Here is a 23,781-nt window from a genome sequence, read left to right on the forward strand (position 1 = left end):
GAAATAATTTGATATATTACAAATTTGACTATCAAGTGAACAATAATAGTGGAGTAGTTACAGATGAACATAAATTATGTACAGAATCTCTCTGATTAACCTTGAAACCTGCAGCATTTCTGCATTGTTGTCCAACTTCAGTTCAAATTTACTTAAATCATCAAATATTCTAATCACAGCTCAGTTGTATATAGGAAGTTTTCTAGTTGCCGGAGAATAGTCCAGTTCTGCTATGCCTAAAATTTCTGTCGAAAACTGTTGATGCCTCAACTTTAAGGTTGCCTGAGCTTTGAACTGGTGCTTATGGAAAAAGTAGCAGAAGAAGTTTTTGTCTCAAGTGTTGAAATATAGCATAAGATCCACTTGGTGTCTTTCTCTAACACCTTAAGATTTTAGATGGACTGTTCTTAACATGGTATCAGAACTCAGGTTTGGCGACAACTTTCATGCATAAGTACATGTAAAATAATTGACTATCAATCTTTTGTTAATTTATCACAACTTTGCAGATATCAAGAGGCTGAATTCATTAGACACTGTGTGCATGAATATTTAAATTTCCGACAAATTCCAAACATTGTAAAGAAGTCTTTTTTTGATCTGCAGCTAAAGGTTACAATTTTGTCACCTGACTTGTAAATCTAACAAAAAAAACCAAAGGGATCGTAGTGAAACTGGTTTCCAGTCTACTAGTTATACCGTGAGGGCTTATAAATAATTGTGCTATCTAGTTAGAAATGTTTCGAATGAGTGGAACAGATTAGTGGTGCCTAGGGCTGTGATTCTTGGGTCCATAGTAATCTTCATGTATTGTTGGCAGCCAGTGGTGAGGTTCCTTCTTGTTTACTGCTCTTGAAAATCTGGTCTGCTTCGTACCTGAACAACGAACACCTCTGCAGACAACTGCTTCATTTTTAACACCAACCTCAACTTTTTTCATCAAATCGTTACTCTTGTCCTGCATTAAACATGATCCTAACAATCAGAAAAATTCTCAAGATGATTTAATAATAAGACGCAGAAGAAGCACTAGTTAATTAGCCGAAGAAAAGACCAGTTTTCACCTGATCAAGCTTCTGATCATGCCTTTCTGATATTGAGGCTTTCCCTAATCGTATACCTTGAAATACATTTCAAAAGTCCGAATCAGACTGGAGAATAATAAACTAAAATGCTACATGCAAATATGCAATACTGAATAATATTTAAACGCGCTTGTTGTCACTTGGAGTTAATACCTTGAACTTCATGGAGGAAAGAGGACAGAACCAGAAGTGATATAAATACGACGGAAATCTTCATTGCTTCTTGAGAACTAGCAGCTAACAGAAACTAATTGTTCAGCTACAAAGAGTAGTTTTACTCTCTCTTGCAAATGCTATAATAGCTACATAGTGATGTTTGCTCTTATATATACAACCTGATAAAGGTCTAGCTTAGTGATTAAAAAAAGATTAGACTTTGCAGAAGCTTATTACTTAATGCTAATCAACATTCCATAAAGGCTACTCATTGATAGAGAGAGATGGGACAAATTTAGACACCCTTCTCACAAAAGGGGGGGCTCCATTTCCCTGATGTTGAGATCACTAAATAAATATATCCGAAACCGGGCATAATGCAGAAAATAATTAAGTGCAAACAAGCTGTTATAGTTTGTTCCTTTGCTCTAATTGGTTTTCGATCAACTAATAAACTATGGTGCCCCCTTAAAGGCGAGGATGATTAAGCTATGATCATCCGTAGCAATATCAGAGTTCTGGTACCATGTCATGTACATTATCCGAACGTGAAGTTTAATAAGCATATTACAAAAATCTTTATGCTTTTCTCACTTTCATTTGTAATCATGACCATTTGTGTCAAAAATCTGTATTGTCGAATTGAAGTGCCAATTCTGCATCTAGATATAAGGCATTCGATTGATGATATACGATTTTATACTCATTTTGCTTTACGAGACATCGCTCAACTAATCATTTCCCTCTCCATTTCTATGATACTTCATTTGTGATGCCCATGAAATGTTATTCTGCAGACCTTTAGTTGAATCTTGTCAACTCCAGAGCACTTTAGTATATTTCAGCTTTAGCCTTTTGTCAATATATTAAAGAATCTTGGTTAAAATATAAAAATAAGTCCTATAGATTATTAGAGAATTAAGCCGACAATGAGACATTTAATACTCGTGTGCCTCGGATCAGAATAGATTAATTAGGACAATGGCCCGAGCAAGTGTAATAAACTAAGCGGTCATGCCTTTCATGCTCACTGGCTTTTCACCATAACCGCGTGTTTTGTGATGGTCGTGTTTATACCAGACCAGACAGTTCATACTTCATTTCGAGTGAAGAGATCGACTCTTACTGGAGAAACCAGAGCTAGTGGATGTTCATCGTACCAACGTACATCTTAAATTTAAGCAATCCCACTGCGGAAATTTGTTAAAATTGTGTGATTGAACTCTTAAACTCGTATAAAAGTACCTTTTACTAAAATCTTATAGCGCAATTCATTCAAACATAAAAACAACCTTGAATGTAATTAGGCTATGAATGTCTTGTCACTTCTAACAAGGATTTGCTGCAAATTTAATCCGTTATCGGGGTCTCAGATTTATCATCAAGGATTGTCTTTAGCCCTGTAATGGAACTACAAGCACCTGAGAAGCTCTGTTTTTGCTTAATATTCGAGTTTATGTACTCAACAAAAATATTATGATTGCCCTGTTCCGAATTTGATGACAAAACAGAACTTCTTATGTCACATTTCTCTAATGAACCCTAATGTCATCGCGATTCAATAATTAATTTTTTGGTTGAGATTCGATATAGTTCATTGTTCTTAAAAATGATAAATTTTCATCTAAAGAAAATATCTGTTTTTTGATAAAAAGTGAGTTCAGACATGATGCAGATGTTAAACTACTGGTGTCCACAAATCATAACAAGCGGCCCCCAATATAGTTACGTATATATTTGCAGAATTACACATTATTCTGTTTTGTAATCTTTTAAAAAAATTATTACAAGCTCCAACACAACAAGGAAGTCTCATGGCTTCTGCTTCTTCTTCATCTGCACTCTGTCCTCTGCAGCAGCACCAAAATCCTCTGTTCCCAAAATACCCACCTGGCTTTCGTCCCCTTCACCGCGCTTCCTCCACGAACCAGAAGCTTGGTTTAAGTATCCGCGCAAGCTCAGCTATCGCTTTAGACCCGGTATGTCCTCTTTCACATGTAGTCCACATAAATTTACGCATAAAATTTTATGGAGTCTCAGTTCTTGAAGTCCTCAGAGTCATCTCTGGAAGATTATATCTTTAATTTTGCTTCGTTTAGTTGTTCAATACGGATAAATTGAGCTATGATAGTTGAATTGTAGATGTTTGTACACAATTTTGGGGTTAAGTTCTTCTCATATGATACAAATTGCAGTGGACTTTTTAGAGGGATGATATTCTATTACAATATGATTTGATTGGCAAGAAAGAAATCAAGATATCTTCTGTTCTTGCCAACATCTGTGAGTTTTCGTTGTTCCCTTAACCGCAAGAGTTGACCCCAGAATAATTCCTTGGCAAGATCCCAAATCCAATATCACGGCATAAAATGAAACAAATTTGTCTAAAATTCACAATTTGGGAATATTGAGGATAAAAGTTTCGGATACATTTTGCACTGTTAGAACTTAGATGACTAGCTCTCCTGGAATTTCTAAGATGTTTGGGAAGTCTTATACTTCAGCATCATTATACTGCCTGATAATGAGATTTTTTGCAGGTTTCAAGCATCACATCCCAAGAGGATTTGAAAGATGACTTGTTCGCATGCCCAATATGTTACGAGCCACTGATAAGAAAAGGTCCTAGCGGCTTCAACTTGTAAGTTGAATATACATGGCTTAATAAATAATAATAACCTGCATTTCTAAATTAGTTGGGAAATAACTTTAGAATCTGGGAATCTGCAGGCCTGCAATATATAGGTCTGGATTCAAATGTTCGAAGTGCAACAAGACTTATACAAGCAAAAACACGTATCTGGATCTCACGGTTACTTCTGGAACAAAGGTTTATTCGGAATCTAAACCATCTAGGACTGAGCTGTTTAGGTATGAAAATACTGTAAAATTTTTCCATGGCTTATTAAGAGTTATACTATTTGAACTTCAAGAAAAAAAATCTAAATTATTTTGCTTTAATTTCCAGCTTGATCATGTATTCCTTTTTAAGTAGTTGAATATGTGGTCATTAAATTAACTGTTGATTTTACAAAAGCCTAATGTCGATTCTGATTACACCTTTTATCAGGAGTCCACTGGTTTCATTCTTGTACGAAAGAGGCTGGCGCCAGAATTTTAACCGTGCTGGTTTTCCTGGACCTGATGAAGAGGTAGATTTTAGTTATTGATATATTAAAAAGTTATACATTAGAGTGAATGATAAATTCTGTACTCTGTACTAAGGTTATAAGAACTGCCAAGTCCAACAGATCACTGCTGCTTATTAAAACAATGCATGTACCCATTTCTATGGGTCGATGTACTCTACTGTGTGATTTTATTGCGAGTTTGTGACCTCGATTTTGCAGTTCACAATGGCACAGGACTTTTTCAAACCTGCAGAAGGTGGTATTCTTGTAGATGTTAGTTGTGGAAGTGGTCTATTTACTAGGAAATTTGCCAAATCTGGAACCTATTCAAAAGTTATTGCACTTGATTTCTCTGAAAATATGCTTCGCCAGTCTTATGATTTCATCAAAGAGGATGATACGGTTTTAAACTCGTAAGTTTCTTCTATCCTCTGAGAAGCTATATCCTTCTACTTCATTTTAAGCAATTGGTAGAGCTGTTGTCTAACGTTCTTTAGGAACGTAAGCCCTCCTCCCAACACCTTGAGGTTTTGGAAGAATTGGTCACTTAACATGGTATCATAGCTCATGCACCTTGAGGTTTTAGGAGAATTGGTCTATTAACAGATACTCTCGTCAACAAGACCAAAGCAAGATGACTAGCTTAAATTATATTTCCATTGGTAAATCTGCAGCAATCTCGCTCTTGTGAGGGCTGATGTGTCGAGGCTTCCCTTTGCATCTGGTTCAATAGATGCTGTCCATGCTGGTGCAGCTCTACATTGCTGGCCATCTCCATCTAACGCGGTAAGTTCCAGACCTGGAAAAAGTCTTCTCAATGGTTATTAATTATATACGACACTCTTTTAAGTTCAATATAGATGGACTAATGATGCTCATTTTTTATGCATCAGATTGCTGAAATCAATCGTATACTAAGAAGTGGTGGTGTATTCGTGGGAACTACCTTTCTTCGATTCAGTCCATCCACTCCATCATTCCTGAGGCCTTCTGGACGGGTGATTCTTCTTCTCTTGCTGCATGCACTCTTCTCCATCTCTGCTTTCTGCACTCTATCAATATATTTAAAAACACAGTATTGTCATGCATAGTAAATCACCACATAATTAGGCCTTATAACAATGCATTTGAGCTTCTGAAGAAGTTGATATAAATTCATACAAACAAGAAAAACTTCACAGTAAGTAATGTAGAGAACTGGACTTATATGGTATCTGGTATTCATCGCGGTGTACATGCATGGTTGATCTAGTAAGAGGCACGAGGGCACACATGTCTCCCGACTCCCCCCCCCCCCCCCCCCCCCCCCCCCCCCCCAAACTTCTTTTTGACATTTTTTGGTCATTTCTAAATTTTACAGAATTATAGAAGTGCAACCAGAAAATTTGAAAACATTTAAGTGTTTTCCAAAAATTTGCTTGATGCCCCGAGGAAATTCCTCCTAGATCCGCCCTGTGTACATGGTAGCATACCAGCATGGTTTTCTCCTGTAAATTATCAATTTACATGAGATCATTCATAGCTCAAGGATTCTGCATTGGTGAACTTCTGATCAAAATTGTCATCAAGGTCTAATGTGTGATTTTGTTTGGCAGAGCCTATCTCAGAACTACAACAATTTGACAGCAGAGGAAATTGAAGATTTATGCACATCATGTGGTCTTATCAACTACTCATGCAATATTCAACAGTCCTTCATTATATTCACTGCACAGAAGGCTTAAAACTGGGTTTCCATCCTCTAAACAGAGAAGATATATTTCAATTTTTCCTTGTTTATATGTTGAACAATTCCTTCTTCGAGGGCCTGTAATTAATTTTTTGGAACAAGATGCAAAACCTGAAAAAACACAAAAATAAATAACACAGATTTTGCTTGTATTGAAAAATTGTTATCATTAGCGTACCCTTCATATAATGAGAATGCAGCTGATCACATCATATAAGGTTGGTAATAGCATCTCCGAGAGGCTCTTCATCTAGGCTCCTAACTTGAAATTTGAGGAGGAAGAGGAAAAATGTTGCTCGAAGAGACTCTTAAGTGGCTCTTAAATCACTAACGGCCTCTTATTTCTCTCTCCTCTCTCCTCAAAGTTAAGAGCCACCACATGGCTCTTAACTTATTTTTTTCACAATAAAAAAATCCTTCCCTCCAATTCACCAGTCCAATATATGAATAAAATATGAAATAGAGAAGAGATATAGAGAGTATTGTTGGAGTTTACACTCTTAACTTTGTCCTAAATTACTAAGAGCCACATTTTTTATATTATATTTAGGAGTGGAGTCTCTTGGAGATGCTCTACTATCCGATCGGCTGAAATTATTTTTCTGAAATAAATTTGTATTTTTCCCCACATAATATTTATTAAAACACCTTCTTAACATTTATATTTTAAAATATACATATTTAGAAGAAAAAAAAGCCTTTAATAGGGTTTTAATTTTAAACGAATTATAAACGAAAAGTAACTTTAATTATCAATGCGAATAAGTTGTTTATATTCATAAGTTCTTAAATATAAAAATTACAAATTATCTTTTCAAAATAATCTTATAGATCCTTGTGAAATCAAATTTTCAATATCAAAATAAAATACTTTCAATTTTCCATATTTTTATAAACACATATAAATAGATAACTTGATTCCAAACTATAAATTTTATATCGAACATTCTTTTACTCCCGAAAGGCCCAAACCCGTATATCGAGAAAAGGCGTGGAGACTTGATGTCGCAAGTGAGATTTACTGCGACTATAAACACCGGTCAATCTTTTCGTCATCTATAATTCTTTTATCCGACTATTTAATTTTGGGTTTTTTTATAGTGTGTCTATAAACACATGCCAATCGCAGAAATTTTTATGTTTTCATCATTTTAATTGGCTCTTACTTCTTAATTTCTTAATAATAATAGACCCTCCTGCAAATACATCAACCACATCAATCAAAATGATTTAAATACGAAAATTTTCTTAATAATAATGGACCTCCTACAAATACACCAACCACATCAATCAAAATGATTTAAATACGAAAATTTCCACACTTAGCGTGTGCCATGAGCTCACACAAGACGAACCCTTTAATTTTATAGAAGTAGCAACTAGCACCAGAGACCAGTTGTGGAGTTTGAACGAGAGTAAGATTTGGGTGTGCTGGCAGGATTCACACGTGCTTTTCTTGTCTAGGGATTATGTCTCACGTGCGATCAGACGGTCCAGTTTCATTTGAGCACTCCTACGCATATTGTTTTCTGATGGGGTATGCTACGTTATCTTTATAGGACAATTATGTGGACCCATTTAAATTGCCTTAAAATTTGTTAAAATTCTCCGGATAATAAATCAATAAAATCTTTAATTAAACTTACTGAAATTAAATTATTTAAAAAATTAGCTATTTAAATTGTTGAGAGAAGCTAAAACTACTACGCCTCACATGTTAAGTAAAACAGAAATCACTAAAATTTATAAAAAATATAATTTATGAAAAGATATTAATAATTGATTATCGATATAATGGAGTTCGAGACAATTAAATTATAAAAATTATACATATAATTATCAGAGATATGAACGATTACCGTAACAATAACTAATTATTAATATATATTAAAATATAATATATGAAATTATGAACGTATATTATCGTAATTATCTTATAATATTTTAACGGTTTTTCTATGGTCTGCCCATGGGCACACAATAAAACAAAATTTGATAATTTTTCCTTATTTTGATTGGCTTACACCCCTTTAATAATGATGGCCCCTCTGCATTTACACCAACCACACCAATGAAAACACACCAAATTTATGAGTTTCCGTGCTTAGCATGTTTCCGTGCTTAGCATGTGCCAATGAGCACACACTAGACAAACCGATATTTTAATAATGAACGGCGGATCGATCCCTCCGCCTACTAATCAGAGTTAGCGGGTTAGATGCTTCTATGTTCGGGCTGTAAATAATTAAAACAAAAATAACTTTTAATTCAAATAATCGCCACGAAAATAATAATCCTCTTTTAAGAAAGTATATATACACACCCATAGGAATTGTATACAACCTGCAAAGCAGGCCCACAATACATTAGAACAACCAAGAGAAACTATCACCTACCCTCACGTCCACCATACCACCCTACAACATCACTTCATCACCCCATGATCAATCACCGACATACGCATCAACAATCGTCGCAACACGTGTCTGCTTTCAACCGGCTACAGCCAGTCACATCCAGTCAGCGACCGGCTAAACCAGTTATCAATATCTGCAATTCCCGCTAGGTATATAAACACGATCTAACAAAACAGTAGTTTCACTAGACAGAACATCAACTCAACTCATCTCTCTCTCTCTCTAAGGTCACCATTATTCTCTCTCTCTCTCTCTCTCTCACCTCCCCTCCTCCCCCTCTCTCTCGCCTCCAATTCTCTCTCTCGCCTCCAATTCTCTCTCTCTCTCTCTCTCTCTCTATCTCTCTCTCTAATTGTTAGAAATTTTAAATAGATTAATTAATTATTTAATTTCTGCTGATTATAATTGGTTTTGGTGGATAATCTGCTTTAGGATTTTTAGAAGGATTCAATTATTGATAATGACGGTGTTAATTAATTAATAATTGTAGGGTTGAGTTTGTTCGGGGAGAAATTTTTGGGGGCTTTAATTATAGAATATTCTGTTTAGGGGAGGTACTTTTAATTTTAAATTGTAGTGTTATTTGTTCAAGGTGAAGTATATTCTATCTGTTTTTTTGCTTAATTTTTTGATCATGTATGTTTTTTGAATTATAATGTAAAGATGTTTTTAGTGTAAATTAGGGTTTGTTGTAGGAGAAATTTAGGGGTTTTGGTTTGTGAGTAGATTAAATGTTTGTAATAGAGGGGTGTTACTCCTTAGGATTATGACAAAAGGGGTTTCTTGGATTTTTGTTTTGAAATTTCGGGACTTTAATATCGCTGATAATTTGTAGTTAGTTCAAGAAATGGTTCTCATTGTCATGATTTGATCTGCATTTGCATTCCGTGTGTTGATTAGATTAGATGCTTGTAAAAGTAAAACCAAATATGCTTTGAGCGTCTCTTTGCTCTGATGTGCTTCTATGTGTTTATGCGGTCAGACTCTAGTCAATTGCTTCAGTTAATCTGTGAAGTAATCTTTTGTTTGTTTATTTTCTTTTTAGTTCAAATTGCAAAGGCAAAGGGCTTGAACTACCAAAAAAGCGCTATTCTTGCCCTTATTGTACAGATTGACCATCTGGATTCAGAACCTAAATCTATGTGGGGAATTGTAAGAGGGTAATACTTCGAGTGGATACTAGCTCTCTCTGAATTTCAAAGCTGAAAGGAGAGGAACTGGATACCTACTTGGATAATAGCCACCAGGCAGCAGGGCAGACAATGGCGCCTTCCCGGGTGGCTGGTGGATTAGCAGGATTGGCTAATTCTTCTACGAATTCTGGAATCTTTTTCCAAGGTGATAGGCAGTCTCATGTTGTTGGAAACTCACACTTGAGTTCTTTTGGAAACTCTATTAATTCAAATTCTGGAAACCTGCGTTCTAACATGGGGCCAAATTCCGGGGATGTAAGTAATACATTATTAAACAGTGTGGCTGCCTCTGGGCCTAGTGTTGGAGCAAGCTCATTGGTTACTGATGCAAACTCGGGACTTTCTGTTGGCCCAAATCTTCAGAGGAGTGCTAGCTTTAATACAGACTCGTACATGCGGTTACCAGCTTCACCCATGTCATTCTCGTCCAATAACATAAGCATTTCAGCTTCATCAGTCCTGGACGGGTCTTCTGTTGTGCAGCAGAACTCTAACAAAGACCCTAATTGCTATCAGAGTCAACAACACCAAGGGACATCTAGTGCCACATCATTTTCAGCTGGGCGAGCGGGGCAAATATCACTTCCTTCTGGCCCAAGAATTCCTGGATCTTTCATTCAAGATCCCCTCTCGCACTTGCAGAAGAAGCCTCGATTGGATATTAAACAGGAAGACATCCAGCAACAACAGGCTATACAACAGATTCTACAAAGACAAGATCCTATGCAGATACAAAACCCTAATCCTCAGTTGCAAGCTTTAATACAGCAACAGCGACTTAGGCAACAGCAGCAGCAACAGCAACAACTACTGCAGTCTATGCCACAAATGCAGCGAGCTCAGTTGCTGCAGCAACAGCAGCAGCAGCAGCAGCAGCAGCTGCAGATGAGACAGCAGCTTCAACAGGGGGTGCAGCCTGCTTCTGCTGGAAAGCGACCTTATGATGGTGGCGTTTGTTCTCGTCGACTGATGCAGTATCTATATCATCAGAGGCAGCGACCACAAGTGAGTATTTCTTTTGGAGCACCCATGTTTAGTTTTGATACATAAACCCTCAGTTTTGAATCTATGATAATTTCTTCATCCTTGTCAGTCTTTACCCTGTATCTGTTATGTTACTTATGTTGGGTTTCAATTTTTTAATTGTAATCACATCTCATATTATGAACAGGACAATACTTTTACCTACTGGAGGAAATTTGTGGCGGAGTACTATTCTCCACGGGCAAAGAAAAGATGGTGCTTGTCATTATATGATAATGTTGGGATTCACTCTCTTGGTGTATTTCCTCAGGCGGCCATGGTTAGCTATATCTTTAAATTTTGTACTTCTGCAAATGGGGCATAAAATATAGTACTGTTTTAATCTATTAGCTATAATGTAATTGAAGTATTGAACTAATGAGCAAATACCAAAATAACTTCCAAGTATAGATGAAGAATAATAATGTAAGATCCTATAATTTCTTTGTTTTGTGTTGTTTGATTTAAAAAATTTCAGCATTGCATCTCACTAAATGATCTTTTCTTTCTGCTTGCAAGGATGCTTGGCAGTGCGATATTTGTGGTTCGAAATCAGGAAGGGGATTTGGTGAGTGTTACTTGGTAGTAGGATATCATAATTATAAATGTTTGTACTCAAAAGTTGTTGGAGGTTAAGGGTGTAGCTTACTTTGGATTTTAAATAGCTTTTCGTCACTTACCTTTTTTCATTGGATGACCCTTGGACCCTTGCCTTTGCCATATAGACCTTATGTTTATCTACATCTTTTGTTTAGCTCCTTCTGTTATTTCTCTGCTGAGCGTGGGTGGCATAGCCACTCTTTTTGATAAAGATGTACATTTTTTTCTATTTTAATTGATAATGTCTTCTTATTACATATATGACATATGTTTAGGTAAAAGAATGGTTTCAACTATTTTATACGTGTCTTGCTTTCCATCGATTGGTTAAATAGTAGGACATCTTGTCAGATCTTTAGACTAGCTTAGGCATATTTTGAATTTCCCCTGTTTTTGCAGTTACTTTATCAAGATGTGGGCTGTAAAGGGTGTTAGTTGGCAATTGCATAAGATTAATATTCAGTCAAATATTCTGACTTTTTACTGTTGATTTCGATTTCAACAGAGGCAACTTTTGAAGTACTCCCTCGACTAAATGAGATTAAATTTGGTAGCGGAGTCATTGATGAGCTTTTGTATCTTGACTTACCACGTGAATGTAGACTTTCTTCCGGAGTAATGATGTTGGAATATGGAAAAGCAGTTCAGGAAAGTGTTTATGAGCAACTGAGGGTGGTTCGTGAGGGCCAGCTCCGTGTCATATTCACCCCAGACCTAAAGGTCTATATTTTTTCTCATTTTGATTGCTGTACAGTTGTAATCTTCTTCCTGAACCTTTTACACATGTTTCAGATATTATCTTGGGAATTTTGTGCAAGGCACCATGAAGAACTTCTTCCCCGTAGGTTGGTTGCACCACAGGTTAGGCATATCTTTAAAAAGTAAATGTTCCAATTCACTTTTCTATATACTCTTTAAAAACTTGCTTCCAATTGTATGGCATTCGGTCAAAGATTATATTGTGCCTATGTCCGCATCAAGATTTTTTATTTTTAGAAGAATTTCCATTGCTTCTACTTGTGTTTTAGGTTCTCAAAAGTATACATTGCAAACAATCTCTTTAAACATAGAACTAATAGAGAGATGGGAGGCAGATGAATAGAGTATAATGATTTAAGTTTAGTTTCTTACATACACCTGTGACCTATCAGGCTGTCATATTTCATATTTACAAGTTTTCCTTTTTGTATTGTATTCATAGCATAGTTTGATGTTTAGGATCTGTCATTTTTATCAGCTATATGTGTTGGCTGTTAGCCTATTTAGTCATATGACCATTTGTAGGATTATATTGATAATTTGAACTCTGTTCAGAAATTTTACAGTTGATTGAAGGTTTAAAATTCCTTTCAGGTGAATCAGTTGTTACAGGTTGCACAGAAATGCCAAAGCACTATTACTGAAAGTGGGTCAGATGGGGTCTCTCAGCAGGATTCGCAGAATACTAGTAATATGTGAGTTGCATTTTATGTTTTCATGTCTATGGGTAATCTGATGTGAAATGGGGCTATACTTATCTGCATCAATACACCTTTGCAATTGACATCTGATATTTGATATTAGTAATGAGTATTTAGGTAGTGCATGTGGCCTGCTTTGTATCCACTACTATATGATTCCAGGTCTGGTCTCTATTTCGAGGGGAAAACATAGAGATACATGATCAGTGACCTTACATCCCTATGTAATATTATCTATATTTTTTGGTAGTCAATTATGATTTTTTTTTTTGCTACATAATTAATTCTGATCTTTTTTAGTTGTCTGGATGCAATTTAGTTGGTTGATATTTTTATGTGTGAATCCAGAGCTTAATGTTTAATTATTTTGTCCAAATGGCTGTGTTGCTTACAATTGACAATGTGTCAGGATGGTGACAGCTGCCCGCCAATTTGCTAAGAGTCTAGAGTCGCAGTCTTTGAATGACTTGGGATTTTCCAAAAGATATGTGCGATGCTTACAGGTAGCTTTTTTTGGTGTATTCAAGTAAGAGTGTGGGGTATGGTTAAATTCTTGTGATGTTTATGATATCAAGTTAAACAACTTTTAAACAGATATCGGAGGTTGTCAACAGCATGAAGGATCTTATGGATTTCTGCAGAGACCAGAAAGATGGACCAATGGGTAAGTACTATTCATGTAGTTTCTAGCATTAATTCAATCTAGTTATAAGTACAAACGTTAGGGGTTCAAATGTCACCTGTGTTTAGTTTTAAGTACAATTAAACACATCTGAGTTGTATTTTTCTCTGATAAAATACACATAAATATTTTTTCCCACTCAATGTTGTATTCTAGAAGTGGCAGTATGGTGGACCGTGTTCCTGTTAAAATTGAATATATCTACAAATAAATACTTCCCCAAGAACTGGCATTGTTGTCTTATTATTATCTTAATTATCCAATTACAGTCATGTACCAAACAAAGGATAGATATAGCTAATATAAGTATGTGAAATTCTTGAACTAGGAAATAGGAAACTTTGAGGATTGCATTTTAATATGTATATTTATATTTTTATTTCTAGTCAAAAGTATTCCAGGTTTAGAACATGGGTTATCTTCCGTACCTCTTTAGAGTTTGGAAATTTGCCCATAATCATTGCATTTATTAGAATAAGTTGAGATATTAGCTTCGTTCGTCCCGATAGCTGATTTGGAAAGGAGCTTCTACCTTTGTTTCGGAGCCGTTCTGCAGGGTTGATACTTGACAGCCCTTGATCTGAGTTTTTCTTGTTCCTATTTACTTGATAACATAATAACATATTGGTTGACCAGGCCAGAACTGAATTCCAATTTTCTTGTAGTATAATGCTTATATTAGTAATTTGTAAATTTGATTTTATTAAATAGAAACTGGTCCCCCTATTTAAACACTTCTCCTGCTACTACTGTCTTGCAGAGAGTTTAAAGAAATTCCCTCGACTTGCCAGTCCTGCCAAGTTTCAGCTTCAGAAGATGCAGGAGTTGGAACAGATGGCCAGTATTAATGGTTTGCAAACTGATCGTGGAACACTCAACAAGCTAGTAGCACAAAATGGGGGGCTTAATAATCAGATCAATTGTAACAATCAAATGGTTGGGCGAGCAGCCTTAAGTGGGTCGCCTCAAGCTGCCATGGCCCTTTCAAACTATCAGAATATGCTGATGAGACAAAACTCTTTTAATTCTAATTCTAATTCAGCTCAACAGGAGGCAACTTCCTCTGTGAGCAATGTGAACCAGAAAGCATCCCCGTCTTTCCAAGGGTCTGCTTCTGTATTGTCAGGGACAATGCAGAATCCACAGACCAGTGGATTCTCAAGTTCCCATTTCTTGCAATCGCATCAACGTGCTCTTAATGTTAACGGTGGTCTGCAACAGAACCATCTGCAATCTCCTCAAAACAGCCAGGGCTTGCAACAACAAATGATCCAGCGGCTGCTACAAGATATAAATAGTAACAACAATACAGGGGGTGTACAACCACAGCAGCAGCCCCTTGCTGGAAACAGTGCTAATGTTAGTGCGGGAAGTGATGGTCTTGGGTATGGGAGCAACACGTCTATGGGATCAGCAGCTCAGGTGAATAGAGTAGCTACTACAAACAATCCAATGCCAACCAGGAGCAATAGTTTCAAAGGAGTTTCAGCTAGTGATTCTTCTGCAGCTGTTGGCAATAATGGGAACAGCCAGAGAGCATGTGATATACCACAAAATCTTCAGTTGTCAGACGAATTGGCACAGGATATTGCTCAGGAATTTTCAGAACATGGTCTTTTTAGTGATCTTGAGGAAAGTATGGCATATGGTGGCTGGAAGACAGGATTGTAACTCACGTGAACGGCTTCTGTTGGGTCAGTTTCTCTATGTACATGTTTAATTATATTAGGTCATGTGTTTCCCGTCCTATTGAAGCCGAACACACATAAACTCGTTACAGTACGAAAAAGTTAGGAAATGTTTAGAGTGTTTAGTTCCCCCTCTTTTTCTCGTTTATGGTACCAAACCCATCCAACTGTAATTTTTTTGGTAAATGGCGATTACAAGAAACTTTGTATACTCAGGCCTGCATGTTTGCACTAACATCCAGCTTGAAATACCCTGTCCATCTGTAATATTTGAGGACAAATCCCTATTGTGGTACCAATACATTTTCATGCATCTGTGATCAGCTTGTTCATTGCTCCGAGTTGCTGGCGTGACCTGCTCGTATCGGAAGTTTGATAGTATATTAACCTGTGTTTTTGACCGTGTGTGATGTCACTAGCTGTCATTAGCGAGAAACCAAGACAAATTTGAAGCGAGAGAAGCCAGAGAATTCTATGAAACTGTTAGTGCAGACTGCAGAAGAGACTGGCTGAGAATCTGTATTTATGTTTCTGCTGTATTAACAGTTTTAGGAATCTCATTGTGTCTGGCAGAGTAATAAAGACGTTTACCCATTTATATATTTTTCTTATGATAGAAGAATGTTTATACCTAAAATATGTAATATTATGGTAGTATACAATCGAAAGAATGTTTTGTTTATATTAGAGCATTTACACAGGGTGCTCTGTTTCGTTCCCTCATCCCTAAATTTTGAGGAAATCATGAATTTTAGTTGAAAAATGAGCTTAAACCCGGTTCCTATTTTTAGGCAAGTCTCGTTTATATTCAACATAATATTTGTGTAAAGGTAGAGTGAGAAACGATAAAATACTTCTGTCATTTTCAAGCTTTTTTACAGTTTTCTTGTACTGGTACATATTTTAAGTTGTATATAAAATATAGTTTTATGATTATATTTAAAATCTTTCTATAAAAAATTTAAAATCAAACTTTATTTAGAAGAATATATTTATAAAATTATATTTTATAAAAATATTAAAATATGTGTATACTCTGTCCTCAATATGATTCGATGAAGGCACATAAGAAGTCGAAATGAAAGTTGTGCACAAAAGTAAGAGAGAGGTAATAAAGAATTAATATAACAAGTTGAGAGGTAATAAAGAATTAATATAACAAGTTTTTAGATGGTATGCCAAAGGAATAAATTTAAAAAGTTATTATTTCGGTAGGAATACAAGGATTAAGGAATATAAGGATTAAGCTTGAAAATAATAGATGTTGGAACTTGGAAGTGTAAAAGTAGAGTGAGAAATGACAAAATACTTCTGTCATTTTCAAGCTGTTTTACAGTTTTCTTCTACTGGTATTTTAAGTTGTATATAAAATTTGATCAAAAAAAAAATTGTATATAAAATATAGTTTTATGATTATTTCTAAAATCTTTCTATAAAAAGTTTAAAATCAAACTTTATTTAGAAGAATATATTTATAAAATTATATTTTATAAAATCAATATGATTCGGAGAGATGATAAGGAATTGATGTAACAAGTTTTTAGATGGTACGCCATAGGAATAAATTTAAGAAGTTATTATTTCCGTAGGAATATAAGGATTAAGGATGAGGATTGGGGTTCGAATAGGAATTCTTTTATTACCAGTTCAAAAAAAATGGGAATACTTTTATTACGTTTATATTTATATTTATTTATAATAAGTATGCCCTGTTTAATTCAGGGAATGTGTTAAAACAAATGTAAAACTAATTTAATGTTAGATTTAATAGCATTATATTTTGCAGTAAATCATTTGAGTAGTACAAATAAACCCCATCAATAGCACTGTAAAACTAGCTTTCACTGATTAGTCAATTTTTCTTTTTTGAAACTACTGATTAGTCATTCTTAATATGAATACCTTCTTATTCACAAACTGCTGTATACTTCAACATGGGAGAGCCACAACAAGAATACACAATGAGCACCAAAAAACCCCGAAATCATCTCTACAAGGCCAGGATAAGCTTTAAATCTGTAAGCAACATTTTTAAAATTACAGATACACATAGTTTACGTGCGTTTTTCAGACTCTGATGAATGCAAATACTTCACATTGCAATCTTGAGATTTTCGGCAACTTTTGATTCACCGTGCACAGTATTTGTTGGATCATTCGTCTTGCACCTCAGTCTGACAGACAGGGCATTGCTACGGCGCATAAAGAAACAGAATTAAATCAGACAATCAAATTTGAAAGACAAAAAAAAGAAGTAATGTCGTTGCAATTTGGACTGATCTTGGCAAATTTGAAAGACAAAAACGTAAAAGTAAAATTAGTAATGTTGCTCCAATTTGTACTAATCTTGTCTAACTCTCGTCCGACCCCGAGTTCAGAGAAGAGTATGCTCTATTCAGGGCAATCACTTAGCATGATGAAAATATACTTGGGTTTTTTCCTGTCATATTATCTGTAGGTGTTTATCAACTCTCGCTCAAAGACAGATTACTGGTTGAAATTATTCAACGAGATTTTATACTCCAAAGATAAATAAATATATAATATCAATACAAGTCAATTGTATAGTAATGCGAACTTCTAAAAGATTTTAATGTTGTGTTTGATTGGGGTGAATGAATTTGGAAGGAATGGAATGAAATTTGATCTACGTTTTATGCAATTGTTTATAAATTTCATTCCCTACTCCATTCCATTTTCTACACCCTGTACTAGAAATCACACAGCCAATTTGAGAAGGAATGCTCCATTCCCACCCACACTTAATTTCTTCTCAAATTTCATGATTTTGCACTCACTCAATTTTTTCAACACTTCCAACATCTATTATTTTCATTTATTTTTAGTCAATTCATTCCATCTCCCCAGCCAAACAAAACATAAGAGTTTGAATGCACCTTATTTAGTGACAACCATTGTTTAATGCATTCAGAATGATAACGGTGAGCACAAGGCAAGTTGATCAAGCTTTCGCCACTACTGTACACCATGCAACATATCACACACCTGAAAAAAAAACAAGATATACATGAATATCGATGGCATTACTGGTATCCTCCATATCTTGGCAACTTATTTCCAAGATGGCAACATGTAGTTGTTAATGTTTAAAATTTCTCACACGGGCAGATGAAATACAATATCTTATTTAATTAAATTTATATATTTATTTAATCCTAGTGTTCAAAATTACTTCTCTAAAATTTGAGTGAGCGTTTTATATTTTGCTGCCAGAGTTTTAGCCAAATTCATCATATTCAATGCTTAGCTTAATTCATGTTTATGTATCAATTTATTAGCATGGAAGTAGACCACCCCTTTAAAGGCAGAGATGAACAAGGTCACTGAGTGTTTTCCTCACTAACAAATGTACATGTACGTTTTATTAGATGCGCACACAAGAAGAGACAAGAGAAGCCCGGTAAAAAGTGTGTGAAATGCATATACATATCTTACTCTTCTTCCTCATTCCTAGAGAAGATTCCTGAATTGTACTCAAAACTTGGTAAACGGGAGATGAGCTCTTCTGGAAGTCCTTTATTCTCACTTCCAATACTTTCACCTAATGAATCTAATTGCTAACACAGGGAAACAGCACACACTTACTTGGATGGAAAATACAGATAATACACGAGTACATGGAACTAAACAAAAATTACAATCTATGCTATGAAAACTCAGTAAACCATGATTAGTATACAGATAATATATGATTATAGGGCACAGAAGTTTAAAAACATAAATTTAAAAAAAAATCATGAAAGTTTTAATCCCTTGATTATTATTTTAACTTAAAAATAGTAGTCTTATAAAGGATAATACCTTTATTGCCATTGAACTTACTTACATATCTTAATAATAACATACAACATTATTAGCAAACTATACCTTAAGAAACTAATCCACTTGTGAACTTCTGAATGAGTGAGTATCAAATTACATGGCAGAGAATATAAGCTACTATTCACAAATATTTATTGTTCACCTACATTTTTAATAAATTAAATGATACGATTTGTGGAAAACCCTGAGTGCTATTCTGTACTAATAATCTGCTCAGAAAAACCAGCCACAGTCCACAGACAACAACTCTCAGAGCATGCTGACGTCAAGTAGCAATTACGTTACCCCTGTTTGGTAACTAAAAATACAATTTTATGACTTTTCAGGGCATTCTGTTTAGCTACTTCTATAAAATATCAGCCAAAATTTTGAGCATAAAGATGCAGTAATAAAAGCACATATGACATTATATACTGAAGTAAGCACTTTAACCTCTTACCTCATAAGTCATATTATCAGGATCGACATCATCTTGAGATAGATCGACGTCATCTTGCGACAGATCGACATCATCTTGTGACAGATCTTCGGTGGTAGCCTGTAGATGTATAGAATCAAGAATATTTGAATATACTATGCCAATTGCAAATGTATATTAAGCTGAAGAAGTTGAATTTTACCCCAGCAGGATTTTCTGTAGTATTAGCTTCCGTAGTCCGAGACTCTGCAACATTATACAATTAACTCATTATTGTAATGAAAAAATCAGACAAATTTCATAAAACACAGAAGTTGAAAGGGCATTTGTATTGCCTAAAAGTCTTGGAGCAATTTTAATGAGTAATCCTAGTGTAAACTATGCACGCCTGTAGACCGTAATAGGTTACAATTGTAAGAGGGGCAGTAGTTGTGCAGGATTTTCTTCCATAATTACGGATTTTTCGCAAACTTCCACATATATGTGCATTTGCATGCAGGTTCAAATTTTTCTGCATGTTTACGAGTATCAAATATGTATACAAAAATAGGGTCCATATGGCTTTTAAATAAAAAAGAGTATGATGCTACAATAGACACCTATTGAATGCTATGTCTATATGACGCCGAGCTACTGCCTTACATATCAATTTAAGATTGCTATGTACTTTTGTGGTATGTTGTTCAGCATGTGATGACTTATGTGTAAGTTCTGCACATTCCTATAGTCCTGCTCCAGATACTTATGTTCCAGAAATTTAGATTTTAGCCCAACAAATATTTGCAATAAAACCTCACTTAGCACCACTAATAAGCTCTAACTAAGGATTTCTGTGATTATACTTCAAAAGTTGCCGGTGAGTTGTTTGCTAAGAAGGCCAACAACTAAGCAGAAAAGAAGGCTCAACCTTGTATCAACTAACTTACAGTCTATTCCTCACTGTTGTACACAATGACTTACAGAAGTGCTTAATCACCAAGCCAGCAAAATGCATTATATAAACAATTTTGCAATATTTTAAATTAAAGGTCAAGCATTATATTGACAAGGTTCAGTACCATTCTGTTCATGTAGATAGAAATCCTCAAAGTCATCTCCCAGCTCTTGTAAAGATCTAGCTAAAGCTTCATCTAGAGCTACTTGTGAGCTAGTACTTCCACCATGTGAAAATTCACCCTCTTGCTCCTCAATATGACCATCAACACTGCCATCGCTGCAAACAGAGGTACTTCCCCTATTTCTTTCATTTTCTTGAATCGATCGATATACACACTCCTGAAAAATGACAAGGGAATTATCACAAAAAAATAACTTCTTCAGCATGAACATAGAGTGGTATTTTTAGAGTAGTGTCTCCATGATGCTTGATGTTGATTAAAGGTATAGTAAATCAAAATTTCGAATTTACCTGCTGGAAAAGGACCGCTTCACGACTAAGATCCTCATGTTCTGGAAAATATTCTTCCCAATTCTCTGCAATCTCTGCCGGAATATTTTCAGTCAAATAGTGGTCCTGAACATCTAATTCTATGCTTCTCTCCATTTCTGTTCTGGTTAAGTGGTAGGAGTTCTCTGTAATTAGACTATGAGAATATTACCTTCAGTATCCCATAAACTATTATAAATTTAAAAACAAGAGAACCAAGTCAAATAAAGCATAATAAATATTTCTCTCGGGCATAAAGTCATCAACTACTCCTAACATCTAAACTATACAAGTACCATGTTAAAAGTTACAATATACGATTATGATCAAGCACAGAACTGAAATTCAAACCACAAAACTGTAGTTTATTACTTTTCCCACTTGAAGGTCCAGGGAGCATTGTAACTCACGTAGTAGTAAAATAAACAAGTAGATAATAAATATAGAAATAACCTGATTACAAAGAAACGTTCAATGACAGATTAAGTAAATGGAAACAATCAGTTTTCTAATCATCTTTCTTTAATCCTGTTTTTTCTCCTTGTGGGGCCACTCAAAACCTCAACATGTTAGTAAATGGGCACCGGATCATATATCTTTAACAAATACTATATAAGAAACACAGCCTTGTTTTTCACAATTCAAAATTTTGATTATTCACACATATCATGAAAATGATGCGTTTTATATTAACACAAAATTTAGCAAATACAACTCATAGCTTTCCATTCTCAAGATCCTATCTTACTTTTGTACGTTTATCGAGTCTTTTTCAGCATCAAATTATGGCTAAGAACCTTAACAAAGATTCCAAGACATAGGGTCATTATCAGTTGAATTATCAAGACACAACTAATTAACCAATGACCGACAATAACCTATCATTATTTAACCCAAAATTTCCAACAAACATGTCTCATCACATGTCAAGAGTTGGTAATTGTCTACTAACCATTTTCTAACAACATGATGCATACACTTCAAATTCAGATTAATTTTTTCCTTTTACACAAGTAAACACAATTCACCATCTCAGACTTTCAAATCCATTTCAAAACCTCTTTCATTGCTCTTTATATAAAAATAAATCATTATTTCAAGAGAAAGATAAAGATATGAAAAATGAGCAGAAGGGTTGACAGCCATAGCACTAAACAAGATATAACAGGCACTAAAAACACAAAAGCTTAGAATTTGAACAGAAAATAATAAAAATGAAGCTAAATTATGACATGGAAATATAGTAAAAGAGAAAATGGAAATGAGAGAGTACCTGAAGTGAAGAGAATGAGATGGGCTACGGGTGAAAATGGAGCTTTTGAGGTGATCCTCTTTGGAAGATGAGAAGAAGCATCCTTCTTGTTTTCTATTTCTAGTGTGGAACATGATGACTTGACTTGTGTTTTTAGAGGTTACACTCGAGTCCTGGCTGGTCACACGTGTGTGGTGTGTTGGCAAAGATTGTACACAGATTTATTGTGGAGAAAAATTATACTTATATATATTGAGAGTGAATATTAAAAAAGTTTTATACATGTTATTTAATAAAAGTAAAGACTTAATTATCCAAAAAATTATATAACTATCGTGTTTTTTTCAATTTAACCATAATAGTATATTTATTGCAGGATAATACAAGTAAAATTTATTTTAAAAACCCAATATCACTAGTTCATAACCATGATTAAGTTAAAATTAAGATGGATGCCACATATATTATCAAGTTATTAATTAAATTATTTAGTACATGAGTTTTATTAATACTTTTACTATCTCATTAAATTATGAATATTTTAGTATTTGTGTGTCTAACCAAAGTTCTCGCTTTGGTTAGACATTATAATTTTACACAATTATCTAATATTTTGTAGGGATAATTAATTCAAACGTCCCTGAACTATAGGCTGTTTATTGTCTAGGTCCCTATCCTATTTTTTTCAATATTGCGATCCTTAAACTTTCAAACTTTTCTGATTCGCATCCTTCCGTTAAAAATCAACTAACAGACGTTAGTCAATGCTTATGTGGCAGATCAAAAAATAAAATTAAAAAAATTAAAATCCGAGCTGTCATCTTTTAAAACCAATTTAAGTTAAGTCAATTTAAGTCCAAAAATAAAACATCCACGCACCTAACACTCGCTAAGCAGCGTACTAACACACGAAAATTAGGGTTCTAGAGCGATTGGGGATTCTCTTTATTCACTAAGCTGGGGTTCGATTGACAGCGATCCTTCTATCTTATGAGGTATGTACAGACATACAAGATCATATATAAAGTATATACTTTTCTCTTATTGATTGTGTGTGTATGTGCAGGGATGGGGATTTACTATGTCAATATTCGAATTCATCATGGGGGAGTGTTTACTTACAAGAATCGCATACGGCTCTATGAAGAAGGTAAAGTGGAACTAGTTTACTGCCAGAGCATAGATACAATATGTCTTGATTCATGTAAAGATTTGGTAGAGAAGAGGCTTGGGTATAAAAACTATAAGATATATTGGCACAAGGAGGGTGAGTCACTTGATAATTGTCAATTATTGTGGAGTGAAGATATTGTTAATGACATAAGCATCTGCCACATAAGCATTGACTAACGTCTGTTAGTTGATTTTTAACGGAAGGATGCGAATCAGAAAAATTTGAAAGTTTAAGGATCGCAATATTGAAAAAAATAGGATAGGGACTTAGACAATAAACAGCCTATAATTCAGGGACGTTTGAATTAATTATCCCTATTTTGTATAAGGTCTATTATTCTTATTGTTAAATAATATATTATGTTTTTTTTTGTAAAGGCATATATGTCATTATCGGATTTAAATTTTTCACTCAATATATACTTTTATACTTGAATTATCATTCTTATGTTTCTCTTTGTTTGTACTGATTTTCAGGATCATGGGAAGAGACTTGTGGGTTTTC

The 23,781-nt window shown here is 34.8% G+C and overlaps 3 protein-coding genes and 1 long non-coding RNA gene across 4 annotated transcripts; 2 read left to right on the top strand and 2 right to left on the bottom strand.

The window, feature by feature from the left end:
• Positions 1–567: 567 nt before the first annotated feature.
• LOC108213994 (uncharacterized) lies at positions 568–1,507 on the bottom strand. The gene is made up of 3 exons (XR_010289534.1): positions 1,239–1,507; positions 1,065–1,120; positions 568–958 (listed from the first exon to the last, which is right to left on the bottom strand). It is a non-coding gene; the product is annotated as an uncharacterized LOC108213994 (long non-coding RNA).
• A 1,474-nt stretch (positions 1,508–2,981) lies between these two features.
• Positions 2,982–6,273, top strand: LOC108211739 (uncharacterized methyltransferase At2g41040, chloroplastic). Its single transcript, XM_017383417.2, has 8 exons — positions 2,982–3,220; positions 3,782–3,882; positions 3,972–4,112; positions 4,312–4,393; positions 4,592–4,785; positions 5,047–5,158; positions 5,266–5,370; positions 5,968–6,273. The coding sequence occupies exons 1-8, from the start codon at positions 3,056–3,058 to the stop codon at positions 6,094–6,096; spliced, it is 1,029 nt and encodes a 342-aa protein (XP_017238906.1). The 5' UTR covers positions 2,982–3,055; the 3' UTR covers positions 6,097–6,273.
• Positions 6,274–8,682: 2,409 nt separating this feature from the next.
• Positions 8,683–15,379, top strand: LOC108214418 (probable transcriptional regulator SLK2). The gene is made up of 10 exons (XM_017386406.2): positions 8,683–8,745; positions 9,564–10,716; positions 10,883–11,014; positions 11,254–11,302; positions 11,840–12,054; positions 12,127–12,195; positions 12,688–12,788; positions 13,204–13,297; positions 13,389–13,458; positions 14,237–15,379. The coding sequence occupies exons 2-10, from the start codon at positions 9,781–9,783 to the stop codon at positions 15,145–15,147; spliced, it is 2,577 nt and encodes an 858-aa protein (XP_017241895.1). The 5' UTR covers positions 8,683–8,745; positions 9,564–9,780; the 3' UTR covers positions 15,148–15,379.
• Positions 15,380–17,047: 1,668 nt separating this feature from the next.
• On the bottom strand, positions 17,048–22,247 carry LOC108211548 (E3 ubiquitin ligase BIG BROTHER-related). The gene is made up of 8 exons (XM_017383179.2): positions 22,125–22,247; positions 20,834–20,997; positions 20,484–20,700; positions 19,628–19,671; positions 19,447–19,545; positions 18,621–18,742; positions 18,062–18,170; positions 17,048–17,356 (listed from the first exon to the last, which is right to left on the bottom strand). The coding sequence occupies exons 2-8, from the start codon at positions 20,966–20,968 to the stop codon at positions 17,318–17,320; spliced, it is 765 nt and encodes a 254-aa protein (XP_017238668.1). The 5' UTR covers positions 20,969–20,997; positions 22,125–22,247; the 3' UTR covers positions 17,048–17,317.
• Positions 22,248–23,781: the final 1,534 nt, after the last annotated feature.

This window comes from Daucus carota, chromosome 3 (genome assembly GCF_001625215.2).
Source record: "Daucus carota subsp. sativus chromosome 3, DH1 v3.0, whole genome shotgun sequence".
NCBI lineage: Eukaryota > Viridiplantae > Streptophyta > Magnoliopsida > Apiales > Apiaceae > Daucus > Daucus carota.

Excerpts from the sequence above, each read along its gene's own strand:
- LOC108211739 (XM_017383417.2), top strand. The coding sequence starts at position 3,056 with ATGGCTTCTGCTTCTTCTTCATCTGCACTCTGTCCTCTGCAGCAGCAC. Across the intron at positions 3,221-3,781 it reads CAGCTATCGCTTTAGACCCG|GTTTCAAGCATCACATCCCA; the intron begins GTATGTCCTCTT and ends GATTTTTTGCAG. Across the intron at positions 4,113-4,311 it reads TCTAGGACTGAGCTGTTTAG|GAGTCCACTGGTTTCATTCT; the intron begins GTATGAAAATAC and ends ACCTTTTATCAG.
- LOC108214418 (XM_017386406.2), top strand. The coding sequence starts at position 9,781 with ATGGCGCCTTCCCGGGTGGCTGGTGGATTAGCAGGATTGGCTAATTCT. Across the intron at positions 11,303-11,839 it reads GAAATCAGGAAGGGGATTTG|AGGCAACTTTTGAAGTACTC; the intron begins GTGAGTGTTACT and ends CGATTTCAACAG. Across the intron at positions 12,789-13,203 it reads TCGCAGAATACTAGTAATAT|GATGGTGACAGCTGCCCGCC; the intron begins GTGAGTTGCATT and ends ACAATGTGTCAG.
- LOC108211548 (XM_017383179.2), bottom strand. The coding sequence starts at position 20,968 with ATGGAGAGAAGCATAGAATTAGATGTTCAGGACCACTATTTGACTGAA. Across the intron at positions 20,701-20,833 it reads AAGCGGTCCTTTTCCAGCAG|GAGTGTGTATATCGATCGAT; the intron begins GTAAATTCGAAA and ends GTCATTTTTCAG. Across the intron at positions 19,546-19,627 it reads CTACAGAAAATCCTGCTGGG|GCTACCACCGAAGATCTGTC; the intron begins GTAAAATTCAAC and ends ATACATCTACAG.